Genomic DNA, 26,805 nt, shown 5'->3' on the forward strand with positions numbered 1-26,805 from the left:
TGGCTAGGGCTGTCACAACAAATTGAAATAGAGGTTGTGAGAGCATTTATCTTTTCCTCGTTTTTGATCATAGGGGAAAACATTCAGATTTCACTATTAAATATGTTAGCTGTAAGTTTTTCACAGATGTTCTTTATCAGGTTGAGAAAGTTACCTTCTATTCTTAGTTTGCTGAGGGTTTCTGTCCTGACTATATGTTGAATTTTCTCACATGCTTTTCCTGTACCTATGAGAGATCCTTATTTTGTTTGTTATTCTTAATTTAGTTGGTTAATATGGTGAATTATATTGATTGATATTTGAATATTAACCCATCCTGTATTCCTGGGGTAAATGCTTGGTTGTGATGTCTTATCTTTTATATGTTGTTGGATTTAATTTGTTAAAATTATGCAAAGGATTTTTGTGTATATGTTTGTGATGGTGTTGATTTGTTTTCTTTTTTGTTTTAATGTTTATTTACTTTTGATATCAGGATAATGCTGGCCTCATAGAATGGTTGAGAATTGTTCACTTCTCTCCTTTTTTTTTTTTTTTTTTTTTTTAGGAAGAGTTTGTTTATATAATTGGTATTTTTTTCCTTAAATGTTTGGTAGCATTCACCAGTGCACATCTAGGTCTGTAGTTTTCTTTATGGGAAGGTTTTAAAGTTCAGTTTCTTTAGTAAGTATGTTACTATTCAGGTTATCTATTTCTTTTTTTTTTTTGAGTGGGCTTTGACAGTTTGTGCCCTTTAAGGAATTGTCCATTTCATCTAAATTGTTGAATTTATTGACAAAAACTTGTTCATATTATTCCCATAGTATCCCCTTAAGGTAGGATCTTTAGATATGTCCTTTCTCTTCTTCTGATATTGGTAACCTTTGTCTTCTCTATTTTTTCCATGATCAGTATAACAAAAGGTGTTTACCAGTCTTATTGATCTTGTCAGAGTACCAGCCCTTGTTTTCATTGATTTTCTCTATTTTTTTCTCTTTTCTATTTCATTCTACTAATTTCTATCCATTCTACTTCATTCTGCTCATTTTCTGTTTATATCTGCTGTGATCCTTAATATTTCATTCTTACATTGGGTTTAATTTACTCTGTTTTGTAGTTTATTAAGCTGGAAGCTTAGGTCATTGAGTTTAAATCTTTTCAAACATGGGCATTTAATGTTATAGATTTCTTTTAAAACACTGCTTAAGCAGCATACCACAAATTTTTTATGTCATGATTTCATTTTCATTTAGGTCAAATTATTTAGCAGTTTCCATTGTGATTTCTTCTCTCACCCATACATTAGAAGTGTGTTGCTTAGCTTCCTAACATTTGGGCATTTTACAGATACCTTTTTGTTACTGATATTTGTTTCTATTTTAATTATTTGTGGTCAGAGAATATACTTTGTATGATGTGAATGCTTTTTCATTTATTGAGACTTGTTTTTTGGCTCAAGATGTGGTGTGTTTTGGTAAATATTCTTGTGCACTTGAGAAGAATGTGTACTCTACTGTTGTTGGGTGGGGTGTTCTATAAATTCTAGGTCAAGTTGGTTGATAATATTGGTTGCCTTCTATATCCTTACTGGTTTTTCTGTCTACTTGTTCTATCAGTTATTGAGAGGGAGGTATTGAAATCTGCTGCTAAATCTGTGGATTTGTCTTTTTTTTCAGTTTTATCAGTTTTTGCTTCATGTAGTTTGAGGCTCTCATATTAGGTGTATTAACATTTAAGATTGTTATGTCCTTGATAAATTGACCCCTTCATCATTGTGAGGTGATGTGAGGTGTATTATATCATGAAACTGAAAACACATTTGTGAAAGTTTTTATGGATCCCAGCCAGGTACTCCCTTTGTCAGACCCTGCCTTTTGAAGGATCTTAGGCTACTTATAAGAATTTATCTCTTGTAGTGTTCTTTGATGTTATATCTATTTTGTCTGATATTAACATAGCCATTTCAGCTTTCTTTTGGGTAGAATTAGAATTGTTTATCTTTTTCCATCCTTTTACCTATTTCTGTCTTTATGTTTGAATTATGATTTTTAGGCAGCATTTAGTTGGGTCTTGCTTTTTAACAATATAATAATCTTTGCCTTTTAATTGGGCTTTTTATATCCTTTCCATTTAATGTGGTTATTGATATAGCTGGGTTTAAATTAGAGGTTAGCTGAAACTGATGCCTACCGGCTTGTACCAGCTTGCAAGATCTGATTATGCATATCTCTTCTCATCTTTGCTTTCAGTGACATCATGCTAGTAGATTCAAATTGGCCATGGTGGGAGTATTTACAACACAAAAATAGACAAATGCTATCAATAAGACCTCCCTCACCCCCCATGAGCCTATTAAACATTTACTAGGACACCACTGATTTAAATCTACCATCTTTCTACTCGTTTTCTTTTTGTTCAATATCTTTATTCCTTTTTTCCTCTTTGTCTTCTTTTCTGTTCATTGAGAATTTTTTATAATTTTATTTTTCTGTTTTATGAGCATATTAACTATGCCTCAGGTGTTTTGCTTTTAGTGGTTGCTTTAGGGTTTACATTCATCTTTAACTTATTCACAAACCACCTTTAAGTAATGTTACAACTGTTCACTATAGTATTACATGTACCTTACAAAGTATTTTTTTTGTTTACCTCTTCCTAGAAGCACATTTTACTTCTATACATGTTATAAGCCCTACATCAGCTATTGATTTTGCTTTAAATAGTCAATGATGTTTAAAAGAATTCTTAAAGTAGAAAAAAACCTTATATTTCTCCACACGTTTATCACTTTCAGTGATCTTTATTTCTATATTATTGATTCCAGTTTTCATCTAGGATTATATTCCTTCTGCCTGAAGATTCTCCTTTAACATTTCACATAGTGCTGGTCTGCTGGTGATGAATTTTCTCAGTTTTGTATGTTCTAATAAGTCTTTATTTACCTTATTTTTTTTTCATTTTTTTTACTGTATTTTTTTGAAAGATATATTTGGTGAGTACAGAATTCTAGTTTAGCTTCACTCTTTTTTTTTTTTTTGGCTTTCATTGTTTTTGATTTAAAGTCTGCTGTCATTCTTATTTCTTTTGTTCCTCTATACTTAATGTGTATTTTTCTTTGGTTACTTTTAAGATTTTTCTTTATCACTGGTTTTGAACAATTTTATTATGACATACCTTGGTGTAGTTTTTTTTTTTTTAATTTTATTTATTTATTTATTTATGGCTGTGCTGGGTCTTCGTTTCTGTGCGAGGGCTCTCTCCAGTTGCGGCAAGTGGGGGCCACTCTTCATCGCAGTGCGCAGACGTCTCACTATCGCGGCCTCTCTTGTCGCGGAGCACAGGCTCCAGACGCGCAGGCTCAGTAATTGTGGTTCACGGGTCCAGCTGCTCCGCGGCATGTGGGATCCTCCCAGACCAGGGCTCGAACCCGCGTCCCCTGCATTGGCAGGCAGACTCCCAACCACTGCGCCATCAGGGAAGCCCCCACCTTGGTGTAGTTTTATCATGTTTCTTGTGCTTGGGGTTTGTTAAGGTTCTTGGATATATGAGTTATAGTTTTCATCAGATTTGAAAAGTTTTCATCCATTATGCCTTAAAATATTTTTTTCTGACTTTTGTCTCTCCATTTTCTCTGTTTCTGGGACTCCAATTACATATCTACTAAGCTTCTTGATTGTTGTTCCATAATTCACTGATTTTGTTCATTTTTTTCTAGCTTTTTTCCTCCTCATATTTTAATTTGCTACTTCTCCAAGTTTACCAATCTATGCTGCATTGTCTAATCTGCTGTTAATTCCACTGAATTTACTTTTCATTTCAGACAATGTATATTTTATCTCTAAAAGTTTCATGTGGGTCATTTATTTTATATCTTCCCTATTTTTCTTTGTCATGTTCATGCTTTCTTCTACCTTCTTGAACAGATGGAGTATATTATAGTAACTGTTTTAATGTTCCCATCTAATTCTATCAGCTATATCATTTCTATTGATTGATTAATCCACTCTTTACAAGTTGTACTTTTCTGTTTCATTGCATGCCTTATAACTTGTGATTGAATGCTAGACATTTTAAATTTTACTTTGTTGGGTGTTGACTTTTTATGTTCTGTTAACTACTTAGGGGTTTGTTCTGGGGTAGGTGTTTTTTAGAAGTGGTTTTATACTTTTGAGATTTGCTTTTAAGCTTCGTTAGGTAGAATCAGAACAGCCTTTATTATTCTAAGACTAAACTGACCCTGCTACTCAAGCGGTAACCTCAGGATTCCATTGATGCCCCATATGTTAGGAGATATTTTCCATTGTGGTTTTGGGAATAAGAACTATTCCTGGCCCTGTGGGAACATTGGGAATTATTCTGCGTGCTCCTTTCCGGTGATTCTTTCCCTGGTCTCAGTAGTTTCCTCATGTTCCTGTGTTGATTAGACTCATTGAAAACTCAAGAGGAACTCTCTTCAGATCATCAGCTCTCTCTCTCTCTCTTCTCTCCATTACTCTTCTCTGTGAGTTCTTTCAGAGATCGCTATACTAAGCTTTATGTTGTCCATTGTCTGAAAACAGTTGCTTTGTATATTTTGTCCAGGTTTTTAGTTGCTTAAGATAGAAGGGTAAATCTGGTTTCTATAGTGCATCATGACTAGAAGCAGAAGTTGTATATCATTGTTTTCATTCACATTCCTTTTTAACTTAGGTATGAACATTTTCTGTATTTTTAAAATGTTTTTTTTAGATTTCTTTGGACAGAAAAAAATTTACATCTATGGAAATCCAAACACATAATTATATATACTTATTTTTAAGATTTCTGTGTTCACAGATTCCACAGATCCCATTTATCAGCTCATTTTGTCTTTCTCCTTTGGATTGTCAAGTTGCTTATCATATCTAACTAAATAATTTTCCTCTTGTAAGCCTATTTTTTCTTAATCTTGATTTTTTCATAGCATTCCCTTTAGAACCCCTTTGTGCACCAAAAAAAATCTTCATTTATTTCATTCAACGATTATTTATGGAATGTTTACTATGTAACAGGCCATATGCTAGGCATTGGATACACATACAGAAGTATATGAAGCAGAGTTCCTGCCCTCGGGGTGTTCATAGTCTAGTAGGTAAACTGGTAAGAAACAGCTTTCCTTTTGTAGAACGTTTGCAGTGGGAACTGTGTTTTTCTATTCTAGAACCATGGAAACAGAGGTGATTGCACTCTGCGTATCATTTTATCCTAACCCTAATTCACTCTTTTTCTCAAATATCCAAGCCTGCTTCTGCCTTAGGGTCTTTATTCGTGCTGTTCCCTCTGCCTAGAATGCTCCTCTCCCAAAAGTGTCCAAATGACTTGCTCCTACTCCTTCACATCCCTGCTCAAATGTCATTTTATCAATGTGACCTCCGTTGACTATTTTCTATAAAGTAGCACTTCCCACTTTCAATCTTTATCCCTTTACTTGAATTTATTCATTATAGCATTACTATTTACATTTTAATTAATTTTCATCCCCATTACTTTCTGTCCCCTCCTCCCTCAAATGTAAATGCCAGATGAGCAGGGACTTTATCTGTTTTGTTCACTATTTTATCCCCAGCACCTTGAGTAGTTATTTGCACATATGGATTCTTTATACATGTTTCTTGAAAGAATTAATACCTCTTTGGTCACTTGATTATTTTTCCTTCCCATGTTTCCCTGCAAAGCGTTTTCTGACTGATTTTATTCACATTGTCCATTTTTGGCTTACTCTACACTTCAAATAAACAAATGTCTTAGTAACGCTGTAATGGTTAAAAGAGACACCTATCATGTCAAGTACTTATTAAATTTTGTTTTTTCCCCTCTCTTAGTTTTCAAATAGGACCAATCCAATTGATAAACATCTCGAAGTCCTGATCAACAAGTATGGATTGTCTTCCCACCCAGTTGCTTCTCAGATGTTTGGGTTTGCTGGAAAAGAGCACATGGAAAAATACGGTATGTTAAGAAACATTAAGTCTTATTGGTAGTTATATACATGTGTGAGAAACAATAGGTATTTATTAAGAAACTGTGGGGGATGCCAAGATGTATAAAATATGAAATGGTTTTTCAATTAAGTTGAAGAAATAGTCTGTATAGAATTCAGTTTTCTAAAAGTATTTATACCTAGGACATCATATGAGAAGTACCTAGAATGCTCCAAAACAAGACATTGAAATAGGAAAAATAACATAAATCTTGTCTCCTTTAATCATAGACTATAAATTGAGGCTCATTAGTTCTGAATATGGTAATGAGACTTAAAGCTAGCTCTTGGTAATAGATTTATGTAGCCAAGTTTTATTCTCAGTACTTGAATCCATCAGGAGTCCATTATCATCTGTCAATCCATAGTGTTTTATGAGATTTAAAATTTCATAGTTGATTTTTATTTTGTAGGTAAACATCCTAGCTTTTTGACTGATGATCAGTGATTGGCCTGCCTTAGCCAGTTAGGTAAAGCATGGGATAGTGCAGACAGAGTTTTTGATTTTGTTTTTGTTTTTATTGTATGACCCTGAACCAGTGCCTTGTTGTATACTGTGAGATAAGAAAGAAAATAGTTGTTCTTGAAAGTTCAGCATTCCTATTCTTTGCAGGAAATATATCCCAGGTTTCATAGCCAAGATCAAGTAATCAGAAAGGAAAGAAATCTTCAAGGAAGAATGGTAGGATGGTATAGAGGAGCACTGCCAGTTTGGGGCCATGGAAATTTTCTTTCTTGTAGCTATTTCTTGCCATTTTAAACTCAGTCCATTCCAATCTGGCTTCCCTTCTTTCTCAAGGCTACCACTGATCACTACGTTGCCATATCAAGTAAATGCTTTTCAATCCTATTTTAATAGACCTCAGCACCATTAGTCCCTTTTGATCATTTCTTTCTTAAAACATTCTCTTCTCTTGGCCTCTGTGACATCTCTTTCTTCTGGTTTTCCTTACCTCTTTGGCTACTCCTTGTCCATTTCCTTTTTAATTTTTTAAAATGATTTTTTAAAAATTTATTTATTTATATTTTTTATTTTTGGCTGTGTTGGGTCTTCGTTGCTTCGCATGGGCTTTCTCTAGTTGCGGCAAGCAGGGGTTACTCTTCGTTGTGGTGTAGGGGCTTCTCATTGTGGTGGCTTCTCTTGTTGAGGAGCATGGGCTCTAGGTGCATGGGCTTCAGTAGTTGTGGCTCATGGGCTCTAGAGTGCAGGCTCAGTAGTTGTAGCGCACAGGCTTATTTGCTCCGCGGCATGTGGGATCTTCCCAGACCAGGGCTGGAACCTGTGTCTCCTGCATTGGCAGGTGGATTCTTAACCACTGCGCTACCAGGGAAGTCCCTCCATTTCCTTTTGAATTAAATAATTCATTTAAAATATTGAGCTATTATTATATTGCAGGCACTATTCTAGGCACTGGAATATAGCAGTATATCAGTTAGCTATTGCTGTGTAATAAACCACTCCAAAACTCAGCAATTTTAAACAATGATTATTTATTATTATAGCTTACAAGTTGGTGGATTGACTGGGAATCAGCTGATCAAAGTCATACTCAGCTCTTTTTGTCTGGGTTGATCATATGACTGTAGGTTGGTTGGAGGCTCTGTTTTAGTCCTGTTTGGCTGGGTCATATGTCCCTCATTTTCCTCTTGGGACCGGAGGGCCAGCTCTGGCATGTCCTTTTCATGGTCATGGCAGAAGCACAAGAGAGTAATCTGCAACATGCAAGGCCTTTTGAGACTTGACCAAAGCAAGTCACATGGCAAACTTGGAATCAAGGGATAGGGAAATATACTCTACTTCTTTTGTGGTAGGAAACTGCAAAGTCAGACCATAAAGGATATTCAGGAGGGAAAAAGAATTAGGGACATCAGTGTATTCATTCACAAGCAACAAATAAGCAAATGAAATGTGAGATTTTTGCTTAAATTTCTAGTCAGGGAGAGACAGTAGCATACGAAAAAACTACGATAATTTCAAACAATTATTAGTCCTGTGAAGAAAATAAAACAAGGTAAGGCACTTGTGGGGAGAGGGAGGCAAACTTAGGATAGTCAGTGATGGACTCTATACTTGTATATCCAGTTGGCATCTTTGCATCTCTGCTTGTGTATGTAACAGATGTCTCAAATCTCACATGTTCAGATACAAACTCTTCATTCTGTTCCCCCATATCTTAAATTTGCTCCTCCTCTACTTTTCCTCATCTCAGTAAGTGGCATTTCCATCCATTCAGATGTTCAAAGCAAAAACATGAGTCATCTTTGACACTTCTCCTCGCTCTTTCCCTACTCCAGTCCCTCACTATGTCCTATCAGTTCTACCTTCAAACTCCAAATTATGTTTCTTTTTCCCCCAGTTTCTTTTACTATCACAGCTCTTATCCCAGACCATAATTTTTCAAACTTTGATCTGTGACCTGCTAGGAAATTAAAGAATCAAAGTAGTGATTGAACCCAGCATTTTTAAAAAATATGATATTTGTTGTTGTTGTGTATTATAACTCAAGTCAGAGAAATGCACACAACATAAATATACAGCTTTGTGAATTCTCACAAAGCTCATAACTGTGACCTAAATTACCTCCCAGGTCAAAAATAGAATGCGAACACTTAAGAATCCTCTCTGTAGATAATTTTTATCTTAAGAACTTTGTGGGTCTCCTGTGAATCTTGTTTGGTCATGCCATTAGTCAACAAGCTACACCTGCAAATCTCTTTGGGCTAAGTGCCTTTCTACCTTGGGTCCTTTCTGAGGTGGCTGAGGAGCAATATTCTTAAGCTTCCTAGCAGCCCTTTGATTGAGAGGATTTGTGAGGCACAGGTTTTTTCTCTTTAGAGGGCTTTTTTTTGTCTGACCAATATTCTGAGGCATCACCTTTGATCTTTCTGAGGTCTTAACAAAAGATTTGTCACAACATGGGCTTCAGTTTTGGACCATGTTTTCCTGGCAATGCCCTGGATTTGATCTTTGCTCAAAGACTATTTCCTTTTTTTTTTTTTTTTTTTAACATCTTTATTGGAGTATAATTGCTTTACAATGGTGTGTTAGTTTCTGCTTTATAACAAAGTGAATCAGCTATACATATACATATATCCCCATATCCCCTCCCTCTTGCGTCTCCCTCCCACCCTCCCTGTCCCACCCCTCTAGGTGGTCACAAAGCACCGAGCTGATCTCCCTGTGCTATGCGGCTGCTTCCCACTAACTATCTGTTTTACATTTGGTAGTGTATATATGTCCATGCCACTCTCTCACTTTGTCCCAGCTTACCCTTCCCCCTCCCTGTATCCTCAAGTCCATTCTCTAGTAGGTCTGCGTCTTTATTCCTGTCAGAGACTATTTCTTAATTTTAACATCTTTTACCACTTTGAAAGGCTGAGAATTTTCAAAACTATCAAGTACTGAATCCTTTTTGTTTAATAGTCCTTTCTGCAATATAGCATTATAGAATTTTACTATAAGCAGCCAGAAGAAACCATGTGGCAGTTTCAATATTTTGCTTATTAACTAGTTTCTACATAACTGCAAGTAATAGTATTACTGTAGTCTCTGCTTCTATTTTAAGAGGGCTCTCCTTTCCTCCAGTTTTCAGTAAGATTTTGTCCTTTTGCAGACTCTCACCTGCAGCATCCTCAAAGGACTTCAAGGCTACTAATGGTTTCTTCAACGCACTTTACGCTTTTGCTAGCAATTGTTCCAAACTTTGGAACTAGAATGGTTCCAAAGCCATTCACATATCTTACATTTTTGTTCAGTGTAACTCCATTTCCACTATATTAGTTTGCTTGGGCTGACATAGCAAATACCATAGACTGGGTGGCTCAAAGAACAGAAAGTTATTTCTCATAGTTCTAGAGGCTGGGAAGTCTAAAATCAAGATGCACGATAGGTTTTATACTGAGGCCTTTTTTCTTGGGTTATAGGTGACTGCCATCTCATTGTGTATTCACATGATCTCTTCTTTTATGTGGGTGCAGAGAGAGAGGGAGAGAGAAACATCTTTGTCTTCCACTTTTTGTAAGGATTCTTATAAGGACACTAATCCTATCAGGAGGGACTCACCCTCATGACCTCATCTACCATAATTACCTCCCAAAAGACCCATCTCCAAAAACCATCACATTGAGTGTTAGGACTTCAATAAATGATTTTTTTTAATATAAATTTTTTAATTTATCTTTGGTTGAGTTGGGTCTTCGTTGCTGAGTGTGGGCTTTCTCTAGTTGCAGTGAGCGGGGGCTACTCTTCGTTGCGGTGCACAGACTTCTCATTGCTGTGGCTTCTCTTGTTGCGGAGCACGGGCTCTAGGCACACGGGCTTCAGTAGTTGTGGTACACGGGCTTAGTTGCTCCGCGGCATGTGGGATCTTCCCGGACCAGGGCTCAAACCCGTGTCCCCTGCATTGGCAGGCGGATTCTTAACCACTGCACCACCAGGGAAGTCCAACAAATGAATTTTGAGGGGACACAATTCAGTCCATGGCATTCAAGTACCAAAATATGTATCAGTATTTTCTATTACTTTGTTACGGTGAGACTCTCTTTTTAAACATCATTTCTTGTTTTAATTCCTGTTGTCTAGTCTTCCTATGTGTAAGCTCACTGGCCTTTCAGTGTGTTCGGTAAGCCAAACTTATTCCCTGCGCCCCAGTCTCATATTTTCTTTGGCTACAGTGCTCTTTATTCTTTCAAGGTCAACTCTTTTCATGCTTTAGGTCTTAAAAAATCTTATCTCATATCTCCAACACTTTACAAAAGTATTTCTGCTTGGATGTCTGACAGGCCTTTCAAATTTAACAGGTCTAAAACTGAAGTCCTAATTCTTTCCTTGAACTTCTACCTTCCCCATCTGTTCCTCCTGAAGTTTTTCCTATCCGGTAAATGATAACTCCATCTCTTTAGGACCTTTGGCCAAAAAGCTTAGAGCCATTCTTGATTTTTCTTATACTCAACGTTCAATATATCAGCAAACTTTTTTACACATTTCTTAAAATATCCAGAAATATGAGAAGGAGAAATGTTTCTCCACATTTTCCCCACTTCTACTGTAGTGAAAGCTATCATAATTTCTCACCTGGAGTATAGGAATCTCCTAAATGGTTTTACTGCTTCTGCTTGTGTACCTGTACAGTCAATTCTTCACTTTATGTCCAGAGCAACGCTTTTAAAATATAAGCGAGATCATTTCACTCCTCTGCTAAGAACTCTATTGTGTTCTTACCACACTCAGATTGAAACCTACAGGTCTTATTATGGCCTACAAGCTTCTATACGATCTGAACCTCCACCCTCATTAGCTCTCTGACCTCATCTTTTACCATTTTTTCTTTCACCACTCTGCTCCAGCCACACTATCCTTTTTTTTTTTTTTAACTTTTAAGTTATTGAGACTAGATGTCTTGATTTTAGCTACTTTATTTATTTATTTATTTATTTATTTTTGGCTGTGTTGGGTCTTTGGTTCGTGTGAAGGCTTTCTCTAGTTGCGGCAAGCGAGGGCCACTCTTCATCGCGGTGCGGGGACCGCTCTTCATCGCGGTGCGTGGGCCTTTCACTATCGCGGCCCCTCCCATTGCGGGGCACAGGCTCCAGACGCGCAGGCTCAGTAGTTGTGGCTCACAGGCCCAGCTGTTCTGTGGCATGTGGGATCTTCCCAGACCAGGGCTCGAACCCGTGTCCCCTGCATTAGCAGGCAGATTCTCAACCACTGCGCCACCAGGGAAGCCCCACACTATCCTTTTGGTTCCTCAAACACAATAAGCACATTCCTACCTCAAGCAGGGCCTAAGCCTTGCTATTTCAACTTCTGGAATACTTTACCCTAAGATATCATCAGTGCTAGCTTTCCTACTTCCATCAGGTCTTTGCTTAAATGTCATCTTCTGCTTTCTTTCATCACCCTCCTTCCCAGAACTCCCTATCCTCTGTCTCTTACTTTATCATTTTTTTTTTTTTTAAATTTTTGGCTGCGTTGGGTCTTCGTTGCTGCACATGGGCTTTCTCTAGTTACCAGTAGTGGGGGCTGCTCTTCGTTGCGGTACATGGGCTTCTCATTGTGGTGGCTTCTCTTGTGGCGCATGGGCTCTATGTGCACGGGCTTCAGTAGTTGTGGTTCATGGGCTCTAGAGCGCAGGCTCAGTAGTTGTGGCGCATGGGCTTAGTTGCTTCACGGCATGTGGGATCTTCCTGGACCAAGGCTCGAACCCGTGCCCCCTGCATTAGCAGGCGGATTCTTAGCCATTGTGCCACCAAAGAAGCCCTTACTTTATCATTTTATAGAGCACTTATGAAAATCTGGCATATATATTTTTTCTTATTTATTGGCTGTCTCTTCCAACCAGAATCTAAGTCTACAAGGGCCTGATTTTTGTTTGTTTTAGTCCCTGCTCTTTGACTGTTACCTAGTAGAGTGCCTGGCACAAAGCAGGTATTCTGTAATTAATTAATCTTCAAAGAAAGACCCTCCTTGATCATTCAATTGAACTGAATCCCTCCTGTTATTCTTTTTCATAGATAGTTTCCTATTGCTTTCCTTCATAGCACTTAGCACTATTTATATTCATATATTTATTGTGTGTGGTTTTACTTGTTTAATTTTTGTCTTCCTTATTTGTCTTATAAACTCCGTGAAAGCAGGAACCATGTCTGTTTTGTTTACCTTCAGTATATCCAGCCTAGCACGGTGGTTGGCATGTAATCTGGCCAGAAGAAAATTTTTTCCCCCTTCTCTTCTACAATCCCTAGCATATTTAAATACTCAATAAATATTTGTTGAATGAATGAATGAATTTCCATACCCATATTATCTCATTCAATTCTCACAACAGTCCATTATGGGAGGTGTTATATTAATAGTTATTAATATTACTTTTAAGTACAATTCTGGCTTCAAGATCTCATATATATTTATTTATATATATTTATTTATTCATTTATTATATATTTATTTATTTAATTGTGTTGAGAAAGTATTCAGCAATTTTTATTTTCTTGAGTTTCTTTTTCTTTCAGGAATGGGTATTGAATTTTGTCAAATGGTTTTCCAGCATCTGTGGATTTCATTATGTCCTCCACTTAGATCTAGTAATAGAATATTTTATTAATGGATTCCTGATATTGAATCATCGTTGCATGTCTGGAATGAATGCCACTTGGTTATGATGTATTGATTTATTTTAATGTGGAGTTAGACTCTGTCACTATTTTATTTAGTACTTTCAAATCAAAATTCATAAGTGATACTGGTTTTTAATTTTCTTTTTTTTAATGTCTTTATCAAGTTTAGGTGTTAATTTTATACTTACTTCATAAAAGGAAGTAGGAAGCGTTTCTTCATTTTTGATGCTTTGGAACGATTTATGGAGCATTTGGACTACTTGATCTTTGTAGGTTTGATATAATACCCTGTGAAATCATCTGGGCCTGTTTTTTTGGTGTGTATGGTTTGTTTGTTTGTTTGTTTTGGTAGTTGCTTGGTAATTATCTATTTCTTTATGTTTAAACATTCCATCTCCAGTGGGGTCAATTTTGGTAGTCTTTATTTCTCTGGGAAATTGTCCATTTCATTTAGGGTTTCAAATCTATTTGTATAGAAGTCTGAAAAGTAGTCTTTTACATAAAATTTCTATTTCAATGGTATTTCTCTCTTGTTATTTCTTATTTTTGTGTATATATGCTTTCTGCTTTTTTTCCTATTAAATTACAGTAGCAGTTTGTCTCTTTTGTTAAATTTTTCAGAACAATAGGATTTTGATTGATTAATTTTATCTGTTCTTTCTAATTCTCTATTCCATTATTTTCTGCCTTTATCTTCCTTGTGCTTTTTATTGGTTTATCTTGTGGTTGTTTTTCTAGTTTTTTGAATTGGGAATTTAATTCATTTTTTATCCTTTTAGTGAATAACAGCTTTATTGAGATAAAATTGACATACCATAAAAATTCATTCTTTTAAAGTGTACAATTCAGTGTTTTTTAGTATATTCACAGAGTTGTGCAATCATCACCACTATCTAATTTCAGAACATTTTCATCATCCTCAAAGGAAACCCCATACCCATTAGCAATCCTTTCCTCTGAGGCACCTGGCAACCACTAATCTAATTTCTGTTTTTATGTGTTTGCTTATTATGAACACTTCATTTAAATGGACCATACAGTATGTGACCTTTTGTGACTGGCTTCTTTCACTCAGCATAGAAAACATTCACAGTTTATTCAGGTAGTAGCCTGGATCAGGACTTCATTCTTTTTAATTGATCAATATGTTCCATTTTAGTCATTCTTAGTGTTTAGTGCTATGTCCTTGTTACAGCTTTAAACATATCACATTGGTTCTGATATGTAGTGTTTTAGTTTTCAGTATCATTTTTTTCAGAAGCTTTGCAATCATTTTTGTTTCCTCTTTTTGCCCAAGAGTTGTTTTATGGAAATAGTTAAAAAATTTCCAGGTAGACTTAATTCTTACATTTTATTAATAGTTACTAGTTTTATTACATTGTGATTTGAGAGCGTTCTTTTAAATTTGGAGTGATTCCTAATTCTCTGATGTCCGCTCATGTCAGTGTAGTAAAGTCTTATTTCTGTAGTGGATTTTTTGAAAGATGGACTGTGTGTCCTCTGATTTCTTGTTTCTTTTTTGTTTGTTTGTTTTGTCTTGTAGGACCCCAGAAATTTCCCTGTTTGCTTCTTTTATCTTTCACCATCCAGTTGCTAAAGGGACCTTCCCCTCCACATTTTTTTTTTTTTTGCCCTCTTTTCTTCTCCTAGAAGCTATACCTTTCAAAGATTACCGCCTTGAGTCTCCTGTGCTTTTCTAACCCTTCCTTGTAGTCATGTTTTGATCTACACGAATATTTTTCCAATATTTTCACTCTTGTGGGGAGTCTTTTTCTTCCTGGTGGTAGTTTCAGAGCAATCGTAGGCCTGCCACTAGCTCCCCTCTTCTCTCCTGTGCAGTATTTTTCAGACTGCCCTTCTTCCCTAGGAGGCTTACTGTGGGAGTGTGAATGATTGCTGGCAGGGATTTGGTCACTTTTTCCCTTTCCCTTTTTTTTTTCACTTACAGATAATTTGAAGTTTTGTGTTTTCTTTTGTCTAGTTATGCTGAGGGTATTGTTTTGTGCAGTTTTATTTGTTTTTCTTGTTATTCTATATTTTTTTAGAGGATATGAAGAGAGATTTAGGCAGCTTCCATTGCCCTCAGCTAGCTGGAAATCTGCGTTTGGTGTGTTTTCAACCTTTTCTCAAGTTTTACATTACTCAGAGTAGTTGGACAGTTTTTTCTAGTCTAAAGTCTGAAGTGTAAATGTGCAGTATTTTAGTTGAAATATTATTCTTCATCCAACAGATTTCTAATGAATTGTAGAATTTCATAGAATTTTAAGTTGTTGTTTGAAATTGCTGTTTGTGAATGTGCTCTAGAAATGAATAAGTAAGAATGTTTGTAGTAGCTTACATTCTGCTATAGAATCAGGAGATTTTTGTGGCTTCAAGGTTTGATTCAAAGAGATTGAGATCTTTTTATACTACTCATATTCTTAGAACAGCCAAAAATCTGAATTGGCAGTTCAGAATCAGTAGTCAACAAGCCCTTCATCAGTGTCCAGGATTAGTAAATACATGGTAAGTGATTGGCAGAATATTTTTCAAAGGGCTCCTATCTTCTGTAGATTAACTGGATCCCACAGCAAGGAAACAAGAAGAAAAGACATCAATACCTACTGAATGTCTCCTATGTCAGACACTATGCCAAGTGCTTTTATATAGTTTAGCTGCCCTTCTTCCTACAAATCCATTTGTGAATTGCTTGTAAATCTAATAGATGACAATAAAGCATTTGTACTTCCTGTGACAAGAAACTTGCCACAGAGGCTACTCATTCCATTTTTTTGGTGATTCCAGTTGTTACAGTGTTCTTTTTCATGTTGGACTCAAATCTCTCTCCCTGTAGTTTCTGTCTTCTGAGACTCATAGAACAAGCCTCTTTCACCTTACAGCCCTTCAAATATCTGAAGCCATCTCGACCTTGTTCCCTTTAACTGTTTCTTTTTTTTTTTTTTTTTTGATTTTTAGAAATTTCATGTAATGTCTGAAACATTTACCTTTAACTGTTTCTTATTAGACTTGTTTCATGACCCATCATCCCCAGACTAATTACTGTACTGTGATTGCATGTAAGCTTTTCTGGTAATCACAACACACTGTTGAATCATATTGAGCTTATCATCGAACAGAACCTCAGAGCCTTTCTCATGATTGCTGCTCCTTTTCTTAGGTAGTTTTGGGTGGTCAAGAATAGAACTGGGCATTTAATTAATTACATTCTGATCCATCTCATTGATAAACCTCACTGAAGTCTATTTGGATCCAACATTATAGCAGTCTCTCTCAGCTTCAGGTTTGATGAGCATACCCTTTAATTTTCTTTATTTTGTTTTAAATAAATTTATTTATTTATTTATGGCTGCATTGGGTCTTTGTTGCTGCGTGCAGGCTTTCTCTAGTTGCAGTGAGCGGGGGCTACTCTTACCCTTTAATTTTCTAATCCAATTTTTGGTAGAAATATTAACCAGAGCATGGCTGAGGTTAGAGGTTAGCAGTAGAGACTTTGTTCTAGGTTAATACTTTGATCAGTGCCTGTCATTGATCAGTGCCTATGTGTTCTGTTGACTCTTAAGATGCTCCATGACATGGGTCAATTAAGTTGGAAAATGCTTCATACTTTAACTCTCTTTTGGACAATCATAATACACATGCAATAGTAAAGGAAAGTCTCTTAATGCTCTGCCATAAAGAAATTTGTTTAACTTTGTTTAAACCAGTGTTATGTAAACCTAACAGAAGAACCCTCATTTTTATAGTAACACCAAAAAAACCCTGAAAAACAAAAGGGAAAAAACGCCACACTACAGTATTTCCTTGTCTTGTCCCAAAAGGTGACCTTAAAAATTTTGTCTGTTGTCTTGCTGATACTAGATACTATGTTTCATTTGATCTACTAGCCAATACAGTAAAAAAAGATAATTAATTTGGGTGGATTGGTTCAAGATGGCGGAGTAGAGGGACATGTGCTCACTCCCTCTTGCGAGAGTACTGGAATCACAGCTGACTGCTGAACAATCATTGACAGGAAGACACTGGAACTCACCAAAAAAGATACCCCACATCCAAAGACAAAGGAGAAGCCGCAATGAGAGGGTAGGAGGGGCGCAATCACAATAAAATCAAATCCCATAACCGCTGGGTGGGTGACTCACAAACTGGAGAACAATTATACACAGAAGTCCACCCACCGGAGTGAAGGTTCTGAGCCCCACATCAGGCTTCCCAACCTGGGGGTCCGGCAATGGGAGGAGGAATTCCCAGAGAATCAGACTTTGAAGGCTAGCGGGATTTGATTGCAGGACTTCAACAGGACTGGGGGTAACAGAGACTCCACTCTTGGAGGGCACACCCAAAGTAGTGTGCATACCAGGACTGAAGGGGAAGGAGCAGTGACCCCATAAGAAACTGAACCAGACCCACCTGCTGGTGTTGGAGGGTCTCTTGCAGAGGCAGGGGATGGCTGTGGCTCATGGTAGGGACAGGGACACTGGGAGCAGAAGTTCTGGGAAGTACTCCTTGGTGTGAGCCCTCCCGGAGTCTGCCATTAGCCCTACCACAGAGCCTGTAGCCTCCACTGCTTGGTTTCCTCAGACCAAACAACCAACAGGGAGGGAACTCAAGCCCACCCATCAGCAGACAAGTGGATTAAAGTTTTACTGAGCTCTGCCCACCAGAGCAACACCCAGCTCTACCCACCACCAGTCCCTCCCATCAGGAAGCTCGCACAAGCCTCTTAGATAGTCTCATCCCCGAGAGGGCAGACAGCAGAAGCAAGAAGAACTACAGTCCTGCAGCCTGTGGAATGCAAACCACATTCACAGAAAGATAGACAAAATGAAAAGGGAGAGGACTATGTACCAGATAAAGGAACAAGACAAAACCCCAGAAAAACAATTAAATGAAGTGGAGATAGGCAAACTTCCAGAAAAAGAATTCAGAGTAATGATAGTGAAGATGATCCAGGACCTCAGAAAAAGAATGGAGGCAAAGATCGAGAAGATGCAAGAAATGTTTAACAAACACCTGGAAGAATTAAAGAACAAACACCTAGAAGAAATAAAGAACAAACAGAGTTGAACAATACAGTAACTGAAATGAAAAATACACTAGAAGGAATCAATAGCAGAATACCTGAGGCAGAAGGAAGGGTAAGTGACTTGGAAGACAAAATGGTGGAATTCACTGCCACAGAACAGACTAAAGAAAAAAGAATGAAAAGAAATGAAGACAGCCTAAGAGACCTCTGGGACAACATTAAATGCACCAACATTCACATTATAGGGGTCCCAGAAGGAGAAGAGGGAGAGAAAGGACTCGAGAAAATATTTGAAGAGATTATAGTTGAAAACTTCCCTAACATGGGAAAGGAAATAGCCACCCCAGTCCAGGAAGCACAGAGAGTCCCAGGCAGGATAAACCCAAGGAGAAACAGGCTGAGACACATAGTAATCAAATTGACGAAAATTAAAGACGAAGAAAAATTATTGAAAGCAACAAGGGAAGAATGACAAATAACATACAAGGGAACTCCCATAAGGTTGACAGCTGATTTCTCAGCAGAAACTCTACAAGCCAGAAGGGAGTGCCATGATATATTTAAAGTGATGAAAGGGAAGAACCTACAACCAAGATTACTCTACCCACCAAGGATCTCATGCAGATTCGATGGAGAAATCAAAAGCTTTACAGACAAGCAAAAGCTAAGAGAATTCAGCACCACCAAACCAGGTCTACAACAAATGCTAAAGGAACTTCTCTAAGTGGGAAACAGAAGAGAAGAAAAGGACCTACAAAAACAAACCCAAAACAATTAAGAAAATGGTAATAGGAACTTACATAATGATAATTACTTTAAATGTGAATGGATTAAATGCTCCAACCAAAAGACACAGGCTCACTGAATGGATACAAAAACAAGACCCATATATATGCTGTCTACAAGAGACCCACTTCGGACCTAGGGACACATACTGACTGAAAGTGAAGGGATGGAAAAAGATATTCCATGCAACTGGAAATCAAGAGAAAGCTGGAGTAGCAATACTCATATCAGAATAGACTTTAACATGAAGAATGTTACAAGAGACAAAGAAGGACACTACATAACGATCAAGGGATCAATCCAAGAAGAAGATATAACACTTATAAATATATATGCACCCAACATAGGAGCACCTCAATACATAAGGCAAATGCTAACAGCTATAAAAGAGGAAACTGACAGTAACACAGTAATAGTGGAGGACTTTAACACCTCACTTACGACAATGGACAGATCATCCAGACAGAAAATTAATAAGGAAACACAAGCTTTAAATGACACAATAGACCAGATAGATTTAATTGATATTTATAGGACATTCTATCCAAAAACATTGGATTACATTTTCTTCTCAAGTGCACACGGAACATTCCCCAGGATAGATCATATCTTGGGTCACAAATCAAGCCTTGGTAAATTTAAGAAAATTGAAATCATATCAAGCATCTTTTCCGACCACAGTGCTATGAGACTAGAAATAAATTACAGGGAAAAAAAATATAAGAAACACAAACACATGGAGGCTAAACAATACGTTACTAAATAACCAAGAGATGACTGAAGAAATCAAAGAGGAAATCAAAAAATACCTAGAGACAAATGACAATGAAAACACGACGATCCAAAACCTATGAGATGCAGCAAAAGCAGTTCTAGGAGGAAAGTTTATAGCAATACAATCCTACCTCAAGAAACAAGAAAAATCTCGAAGAAACAATCTAATCTTACACCTCAAGGAACTAGAGGAAGAAGAACAAACAAAACCCAAAGTTAGCAGAAGGAAAGAAATCATAAAGATCAGAGCAGAAATAAATGAAATGGAAACAAAGAAAACAATAGCAAAGATCAATAAAACTAAAACCTGGTTCCTTGAGAAGGTAAACAAAATTCATAAACCTTTAGCCAGACTCATCAAGAAAAAGAGGGAGAGGACTCAAATCAATAAAATTAGAAATGAAAAAGGAGAAGTTACAACTGACACTGCAGAAATACAAAGCATTATAAGAGACTACTACAAGCAACTCTATGCCAATAAAATGGACCACCTGGAAGAAATGGACTAATTCTTAGAAAGGTATAACCTTCCAAGACTGAACCAGGAAAAAACAGAAAATATGAACAGACCAAACACAAGTAATGAATTTGAAACTGTGGTTAAAAACCTTTCAACAAACAAAAGTCCAGGACCAGATGGCTTCACAGGTGAATTCTATCAAACATTTAGAGAAGAGCTAACACCCATCCTTCTCAAACTCTTCCAAAAAATTGCAGAGGAAGGAACACTCCTAAACTCATTCTATGAGGCTACCAATACCTTGATACCAAAACTAGACAAAGATACTACAAAAAAAGAAAATTACAGACCAATATCACTGATGAATATAGATCTAAAAATCCTCAACAAAATACTAGCAAACAGAATCCAACAACACATTAAAAGGATCCTACACCATGACCAAGTGGGATTTATCCCAGGGATCCAAGGATTCTTCAATATATGCAAATCAATCAGTGTGATACAACATATTAAAAAATTGAAGAATAAAAAGCATATGATCATCTCAATAGATGCAGAAAGCTTTTGACAAAATTCAACACCCATTTATAATAAAAACTCTCCAGAAAGGGGGCATAGAGGGAACCTTCCTCAACATAATAAGGGGCATATACAACAGACCCACAGCAAACATCATTCTCAATGGTGAAAAACTGAAAGCATTTCTTCTAAGATCAGGAACAAAACAAGGATGTCCACTCTTGCCACTACTATTCAACATAGTTTTGGAAGTCCTAGCCATGGCAATCAAAGAAGAAAAAGAAATAAAAGGTATACAAATTGGAAAAGAAGAAGTAAAACTGTCACTGTTTGCAGATGATATGATACTGCACATAGATAATCCTAAATATGCCACCAGAAAACTACTAGAGCTAATCAATGAATTTGGTAAAGTTGCAGGATACTATAATTAATGCACAGAAATCTCTTGCATTCCTATACACTAACAACGAAAGATCAGAAAGAGAAATTAAGGAAACAATCCCATTCACCATTGCAACAAAAAGAATAAAATACCTAGGAATAAACATACCTAAGGAGGTAAAAGACCTGTACTCAGGAAACTATAAGACACTGATGAAAGAAATTAAAGATGACACAAACAGATGGAGAGATATACCATGTTCTTGGATTGGAAGAATCAATATTGTGAAAATGACTATACTACCCAAAGCAATCTACAGATTCAATGCAATCCCTATCAAATTACCAATGGCATTTTTTACAGAACTGGAACAAAAAATCTTAAAATTTGTATGGAGACACAAAAGACCCCGAATAGCCAAAGCAAACTTGAGGGAAAAATACAGAGCTGGAAGAATCAGACTCCCTGACTTCAGACTATACTACAAAGCTACAGTGATCAAGACAATATGGTACTGGCACAAAAACAGAAATATAGATCAATGGAACAGGATAGAAAGCCCAGAGATAACCCACGCACCTATGGTCAACTGATCTATGACAAAGGAGGCAAGGATATACAATGGAGAAAAGACAGTCTCTTCAATAAGTGGTCCTGGGAAAACTGGAGCGCTACATGTAAAAGAATGTATTTAGAACACTCCCTAACACCATGCTCAAAATTAACTCAAAATGGATTAAAGGCCTAAATGTAAGACCGGACACTATAAAACTCTTAGAGGAAAACATAGGAAGAACACTCTTTTTTTTTTTTTTTTTAGGAAGAACACTCTTTGACATAAATCACAGCATGATCTTTTTTGACCCACCTCATAGAGTAATGGAAATAAAGACAAAAATAAACAAATGGGACCTAATGAAACTTAAAAGCTTTTGCACAGCAAAGGAAACTATAAACAGGACAAAAAGACAACCCTCAGAATGGGAGAAAATATTTGCAAACGAATCAATGAACAAAGGATTAATCTCCAAAATATATAAACAGCTCATGCAGCTCAATATTTTAAAAAAAAACCCAATTGAAAAATGGGCAGAAGACCTAAATAGACATTTCTCCAGAGAAGACATACAGATGGCCAAGAGGCACATGAAAAGCTGCTCAGCATCACTAATTATTAGAGAAATGCAAATCAGTGCTACAATGAGGTATCACCTCACACGCATTAGAATGGACATCATCAGAAAATCTACAAGCAACAAATGCTGGAGAGGGTGTGGAGAACAGGGAACCCTCTTGCTCTGTTGGTGAGAATGTAAATTGATACAGCCACTATGGAGAACAGTATGGAGTTTCCTTAAAAAACTAACAATAGAATTACCATATGACCCAGCAATCCCACTACTGCCATATACCCAGAGAAAACCATAATTCAAAAAGACACATGCACCCCAATGCTCATTGCAGCATTATTTACAATCGCCAGGTCATGGAAGCAACCTAAATGCTCATCGACAGATGAATGGATAAAGAAGATGTGGTACATATATACCATGGAATATTACTCAGCCATAAAAAGGAACGAAAATGGGTCATTTGTAGAGACGTGGATGGACCTAGCGACTGTCATACAGAGTGAAGTAAGTCAGAGAAAAACAAATATCGTATATTAATGCATATATGTGAAATCTAGAAAAATGGTACAGATGAACCAGTTTTCAAGGCAGAAATAGAGACACAGATGTAAAGAACAAATGTATGGACACCATGCGGGGAAAGTGGGGGATGGGGGTGGTGCTGGGATGAATTGGGAGTTTGGGATTGACATGTATGCACCAATATGTATAAAATAGATAACTAATAAGAACCTACTGTATTAAAAAAATAAAATAAAATTGAAAAAAAAAGATAATAATTTGATGTGGCTTTTTCTTACTGGACCCATACTGACTGCCTTTGGATCAGTCACTACTCTCATTGGTATGAGATTGCTAGTGTGGTTTCTACCTTTTTCCATTTTTATTAGAATTGAGAGAAGATTTGTTCAATTATATGTATGTCATTTCTGCTCTGAAGATCACCCTCCTTTACAGAAAAATAGAGATAAAACAGAAATGGGGACTCTCCACTTCATTGTGCTGTGTATTAACTTAATATTATCAGCTCTGATCAGTGCACTTTTTCATTCCTTGGTCTTTCTAGTTCCAAAGGAGGATTCAAAACCTATTTTATTCTGTTTCATCTTCTTAAAAATAGTAAACGAGGTTTTTGCAAATTTTACTTCATTAACGCGCTTGCTTTTATTTTCCGACACTACTCTTTAAACTTTCTGTTAAAGAATTTAAAAAGTATACACTTCTCTTTTGTTTTTTTAAATTAATAGCTACTCTATTTATTTATTTATTTATTTATTTTTAGCTGTGTTGGGTCTTCGTTTCGTGCGAGGGCTTTCTCTAGTTGCGGCAAGCGGGGGCCACTCTTCATCGCGGTGCGCGGGCCTCTTACATTTTTCTTGTTAGACTGTAACTCTTCTGAAGACCCTTCTGCCTTATCATAAGGAAAAAGAAGTTCAGGCCCTAGAAGGTGTGAATTGTAAAATTCACTTAATCCAGGGATGTTGGGATGTTTTGGCAGACTCCTTGAAGTATTGCTGGCAGTGCTTTCCTGCCTTATAACCACTGTGGTCCTAGGCTATATTTTCTGGGTTTTGAAAGTAGACCCTAGTTGTACTAGGTAGAATAGGCCAGTTTGAACTATTTTCATATCATACGCTTATTTGTTGATTCAATTCATTAAATGCACCCAAGTTTAATTATAAAGAAATGTTTATGTGAGGGATCAGTGTTGAAGTTTCCAGTGCTGGTATGTATGCATGGGAAAATGTGGAAATATTAGGAGGATACTGAGTACCATTGCAACATTTGTTAACAAGCAACAGGAAAGCATTAACCCACTAATAGAAGTTTGCTTTCTCTACAGGAACAAAACTTGAACACTTTGCAAAAATTGGATGGAAAAATCATAAACATTCAGTTAATAACCCGTAAGTATTTCAGAGATATGAAATAGTGAGAATCTGGGTTATCCTGCTATGTAATATGCAACTTTATACTTGAAAAGCAAATGTAAGACCTCAAAGATGTTAACTAGAATGGTTTTTTTCTTAGGAAAGGCTTGTGCCCACGTAAACTTTTGACTACTTTTCAGTTTAGGTTTTGGTCTATTTATGTTTAAAATGCCATTTAAGCTTAGTTGCTCTTTTAAGAAAGAATGTGAATGGCTTGCGTTAAAAGATGTAATTGGTCATAGGTTCTAACTCTAGTAAATGAAATTTATTATAATAATTTTAATTGGAAATAACCAGGCCCCATTTTAAACCATTTTTTAAAACTTTTCTTAGTTTGTTTTGATCAATTAAAATGTTTGTAAAACACGTATTAGTGGTTGTTTTAATTATTTTATATGAAATTATTTGCATTTTAATTATGTTAGTGTCATCATCTCTTACTCTGATAGAATAATATGGTTATTTATATCCTAAAAAATAGTCTGAAGTAAAATTACATCATGTGTATTACTGGTAATTAATCTTTGAATCCCTAGTGCCTAGTGCAATGCATGGCTCATAGCATGTACTTAATGGTTGCTGAATAAAATTGGTTCACTGGGAATTGAATTAGTGCCACACAACTAGAATCTCTGCAAAAGCAAACCACTAGGCAATAAAAGAATAGTAGCTAACTTTATTAAATGCCAACTCTGTGTCACTGTGCTAGGTACTTTTATGTACATTTTCATTTAATCCTCTCAAGGACCCTATAAGGTAGTTATTTTTATTCTTATTTTATAGATGATGAAAATGAGGCTTACAGAAATTAGGCAGCTTGCTCAGGATCATTCTAAATAGTGGTAAAATAATGTTTATATTTTTCCTTGTACTAGATTATAAACTCCTTGAGGACAAGAGCCATCTCTTATCTTTATGTTCTTAATGCTTAGCACAGAATCTGGAACATACTTGGTGCTCAGTAAATTGTTTCTGAACTATTAAACAAATTTTGCCATGTTTAATAAACATAAAAACATGATAAGGGACATTTTATACCACAAGTGGGTCATTACCACATATTTCTAATACTTCATGCTACTACTTGTTCTCCTCATTCTTCTGATTCTGAATTGATGTTTGAATTCAGGATATACCTAATTAACAAATAATATCTACTCCCATGCCCTAAATTTAATGGTATTCTGTGAAAGATCTAAGGGTATTGTGGAAGCTTTGGTTAATTCCCTTGCTTATATAATAAAATAGAAATTCCTTCATATGAGATAACAAACCTGTTATAATTCGGCCTCACTCTACTTTGCTGGTCTTATTTCCTACCACTTCCCTGGTTATTCTCAATCTCATCTCTCACAAGATCACTTGGTATTTCTTAAGTGTATTATACTGTGCTTGTTTCTGTGTTTTTAGTTATGCTGTTAACTCTCCCTGGAATATCCTTCTGCCTTTCTTTTGTTTGGCAAGTATCTACTTACTCATCAAGTCCCAACGCAAATATCATTGCTTCTCTTAGTACCTTCTTAAATGGGCATAATTATTTTTTCTCATGAGCTTCATTGTACTGTCTGTATATGTCTGTTATAACATATCACACTGTATCATACTTATTTATAAATCTTTCTCCTCTGATGATGATGATCCTTGAGCAGAGATTATGTCTCATCTTTATATCTTCAGTACCTAGTAGGGTATTGGAACATAGTATATGCTCAATAAAACTTTGCTGTTACTGAATTGTAGTTAGGATAAGCAGTCTTAAGCCCATAAATATGGTCTAGAGCTGATTTCTTTGTCCTTAGAACTTGGAGAACCATTAAAAATCCTTGTGATTTCCTGAAACTAATAAGGAACTGTACCAACATATTGCGGAGTTGACAGTAATGCAGTTTCCTGGCTTTGAGGCCCCAAAGAGCAGCTCTTGACCTTCCCCAGAGAAGCAAAGCTTCCAAGTCTTTCTTTTACTTAATTACCTGCCCAACCAGGTACTCATTTATCCACTCATTACAACATTCTTCTAAAGGATTTTCATTCACTCAGCTATTATATATTCAGTAACCTACTATGTGCAAGACGCTGGTAAAGCTGCTAGTGATATAGCAGTGAACAAGATGGATTAGTTCCTTGTCCTCATGGATCTTCTGCTATGTATTATAAGTTCTCAATTATGTTGAATAGGCAAATGTTATTTCTGAATGTCAGCTTCATCATTTAAAACTCACTGAAACAGCCAAGAATAGCCTTCTAGGTTTGGCTCAGAAATTTCAGATGCTAACTTCTTACACTAGGTTTTGCTTGACTAGTGAAGAAAGATAATTCTGTGTTTGCTGACCAGTCATTAGAGATAACCTGTTACATATTTCTAAGAAGGTTGAGTTAAGAACCTTCTCAAGTGCTTCCTCACAGATTATAAGAATACCTAAAGGTAGTGAGAATCTGTGATCAATAGTATAAGATTAGGGATAGCTTCTGCCACTTTAGCCTTCAGACCTGTGTCTATAACTCTCCCTCCTTACTATCTCTTGAATTCATTACTTCTTTCCATCTTTTTTTTTTTTTAATTTTATTTTTTGGCTGTGCCGCGCAGCATGTGGAATCTTAGTTCCCTGATCAGGGATCGAACCCGCACCCCCTGCATTGGAAGCACGGAGTCTTAACCACTGGACCTCCAGGGAAGTCCCGCTTCTCTCCATCTTTTACT

At 36.5% G+C, this 26,805-nt stretch overlaps 1 protein-coding gene across 1 annotated transcript in view; it reads left to right on the forward strand.

Moving 5' to 3' along the window:
• SCP2 (sterol carrier protein 2) overlaps positions 1 to 26,805 on the forward strand; it is a 149,219-nt gene that overhangs the window by 23,846 nt on the left and 98,568 nt on the right. Inside the window, exons 6-7 of the mRNA XM_059922632.1 lie at positions 5,820 to 5,946; positions 24,020 to 24,083. Of these exons, the coding sequence (XP_059778615.1) occupies positions 5,820 to 5,946; positions 24,020 to 24,083 (191 nt within the window). The remainder of the gene's footprint in view (positions 1 to 5,819; positions 5,947 to 24,019; positions 24,084 to 26,805) is intronic.

This window comes from Balaenoptera ricei, chromosome 1, assembly GCF_028023285.1.
Source record: "Balaenoptera ricei isolate mBalRic1 chromosome 1, mBalRic1.hap2, whole genome shotgun sequence".
Lineage (NCBI taxonomy): Eukaryota > Metazoa > Chordata > Mammalia > Artiodactyla > Balaenopteridae > Balaenoptera > Balaenoptera ricei.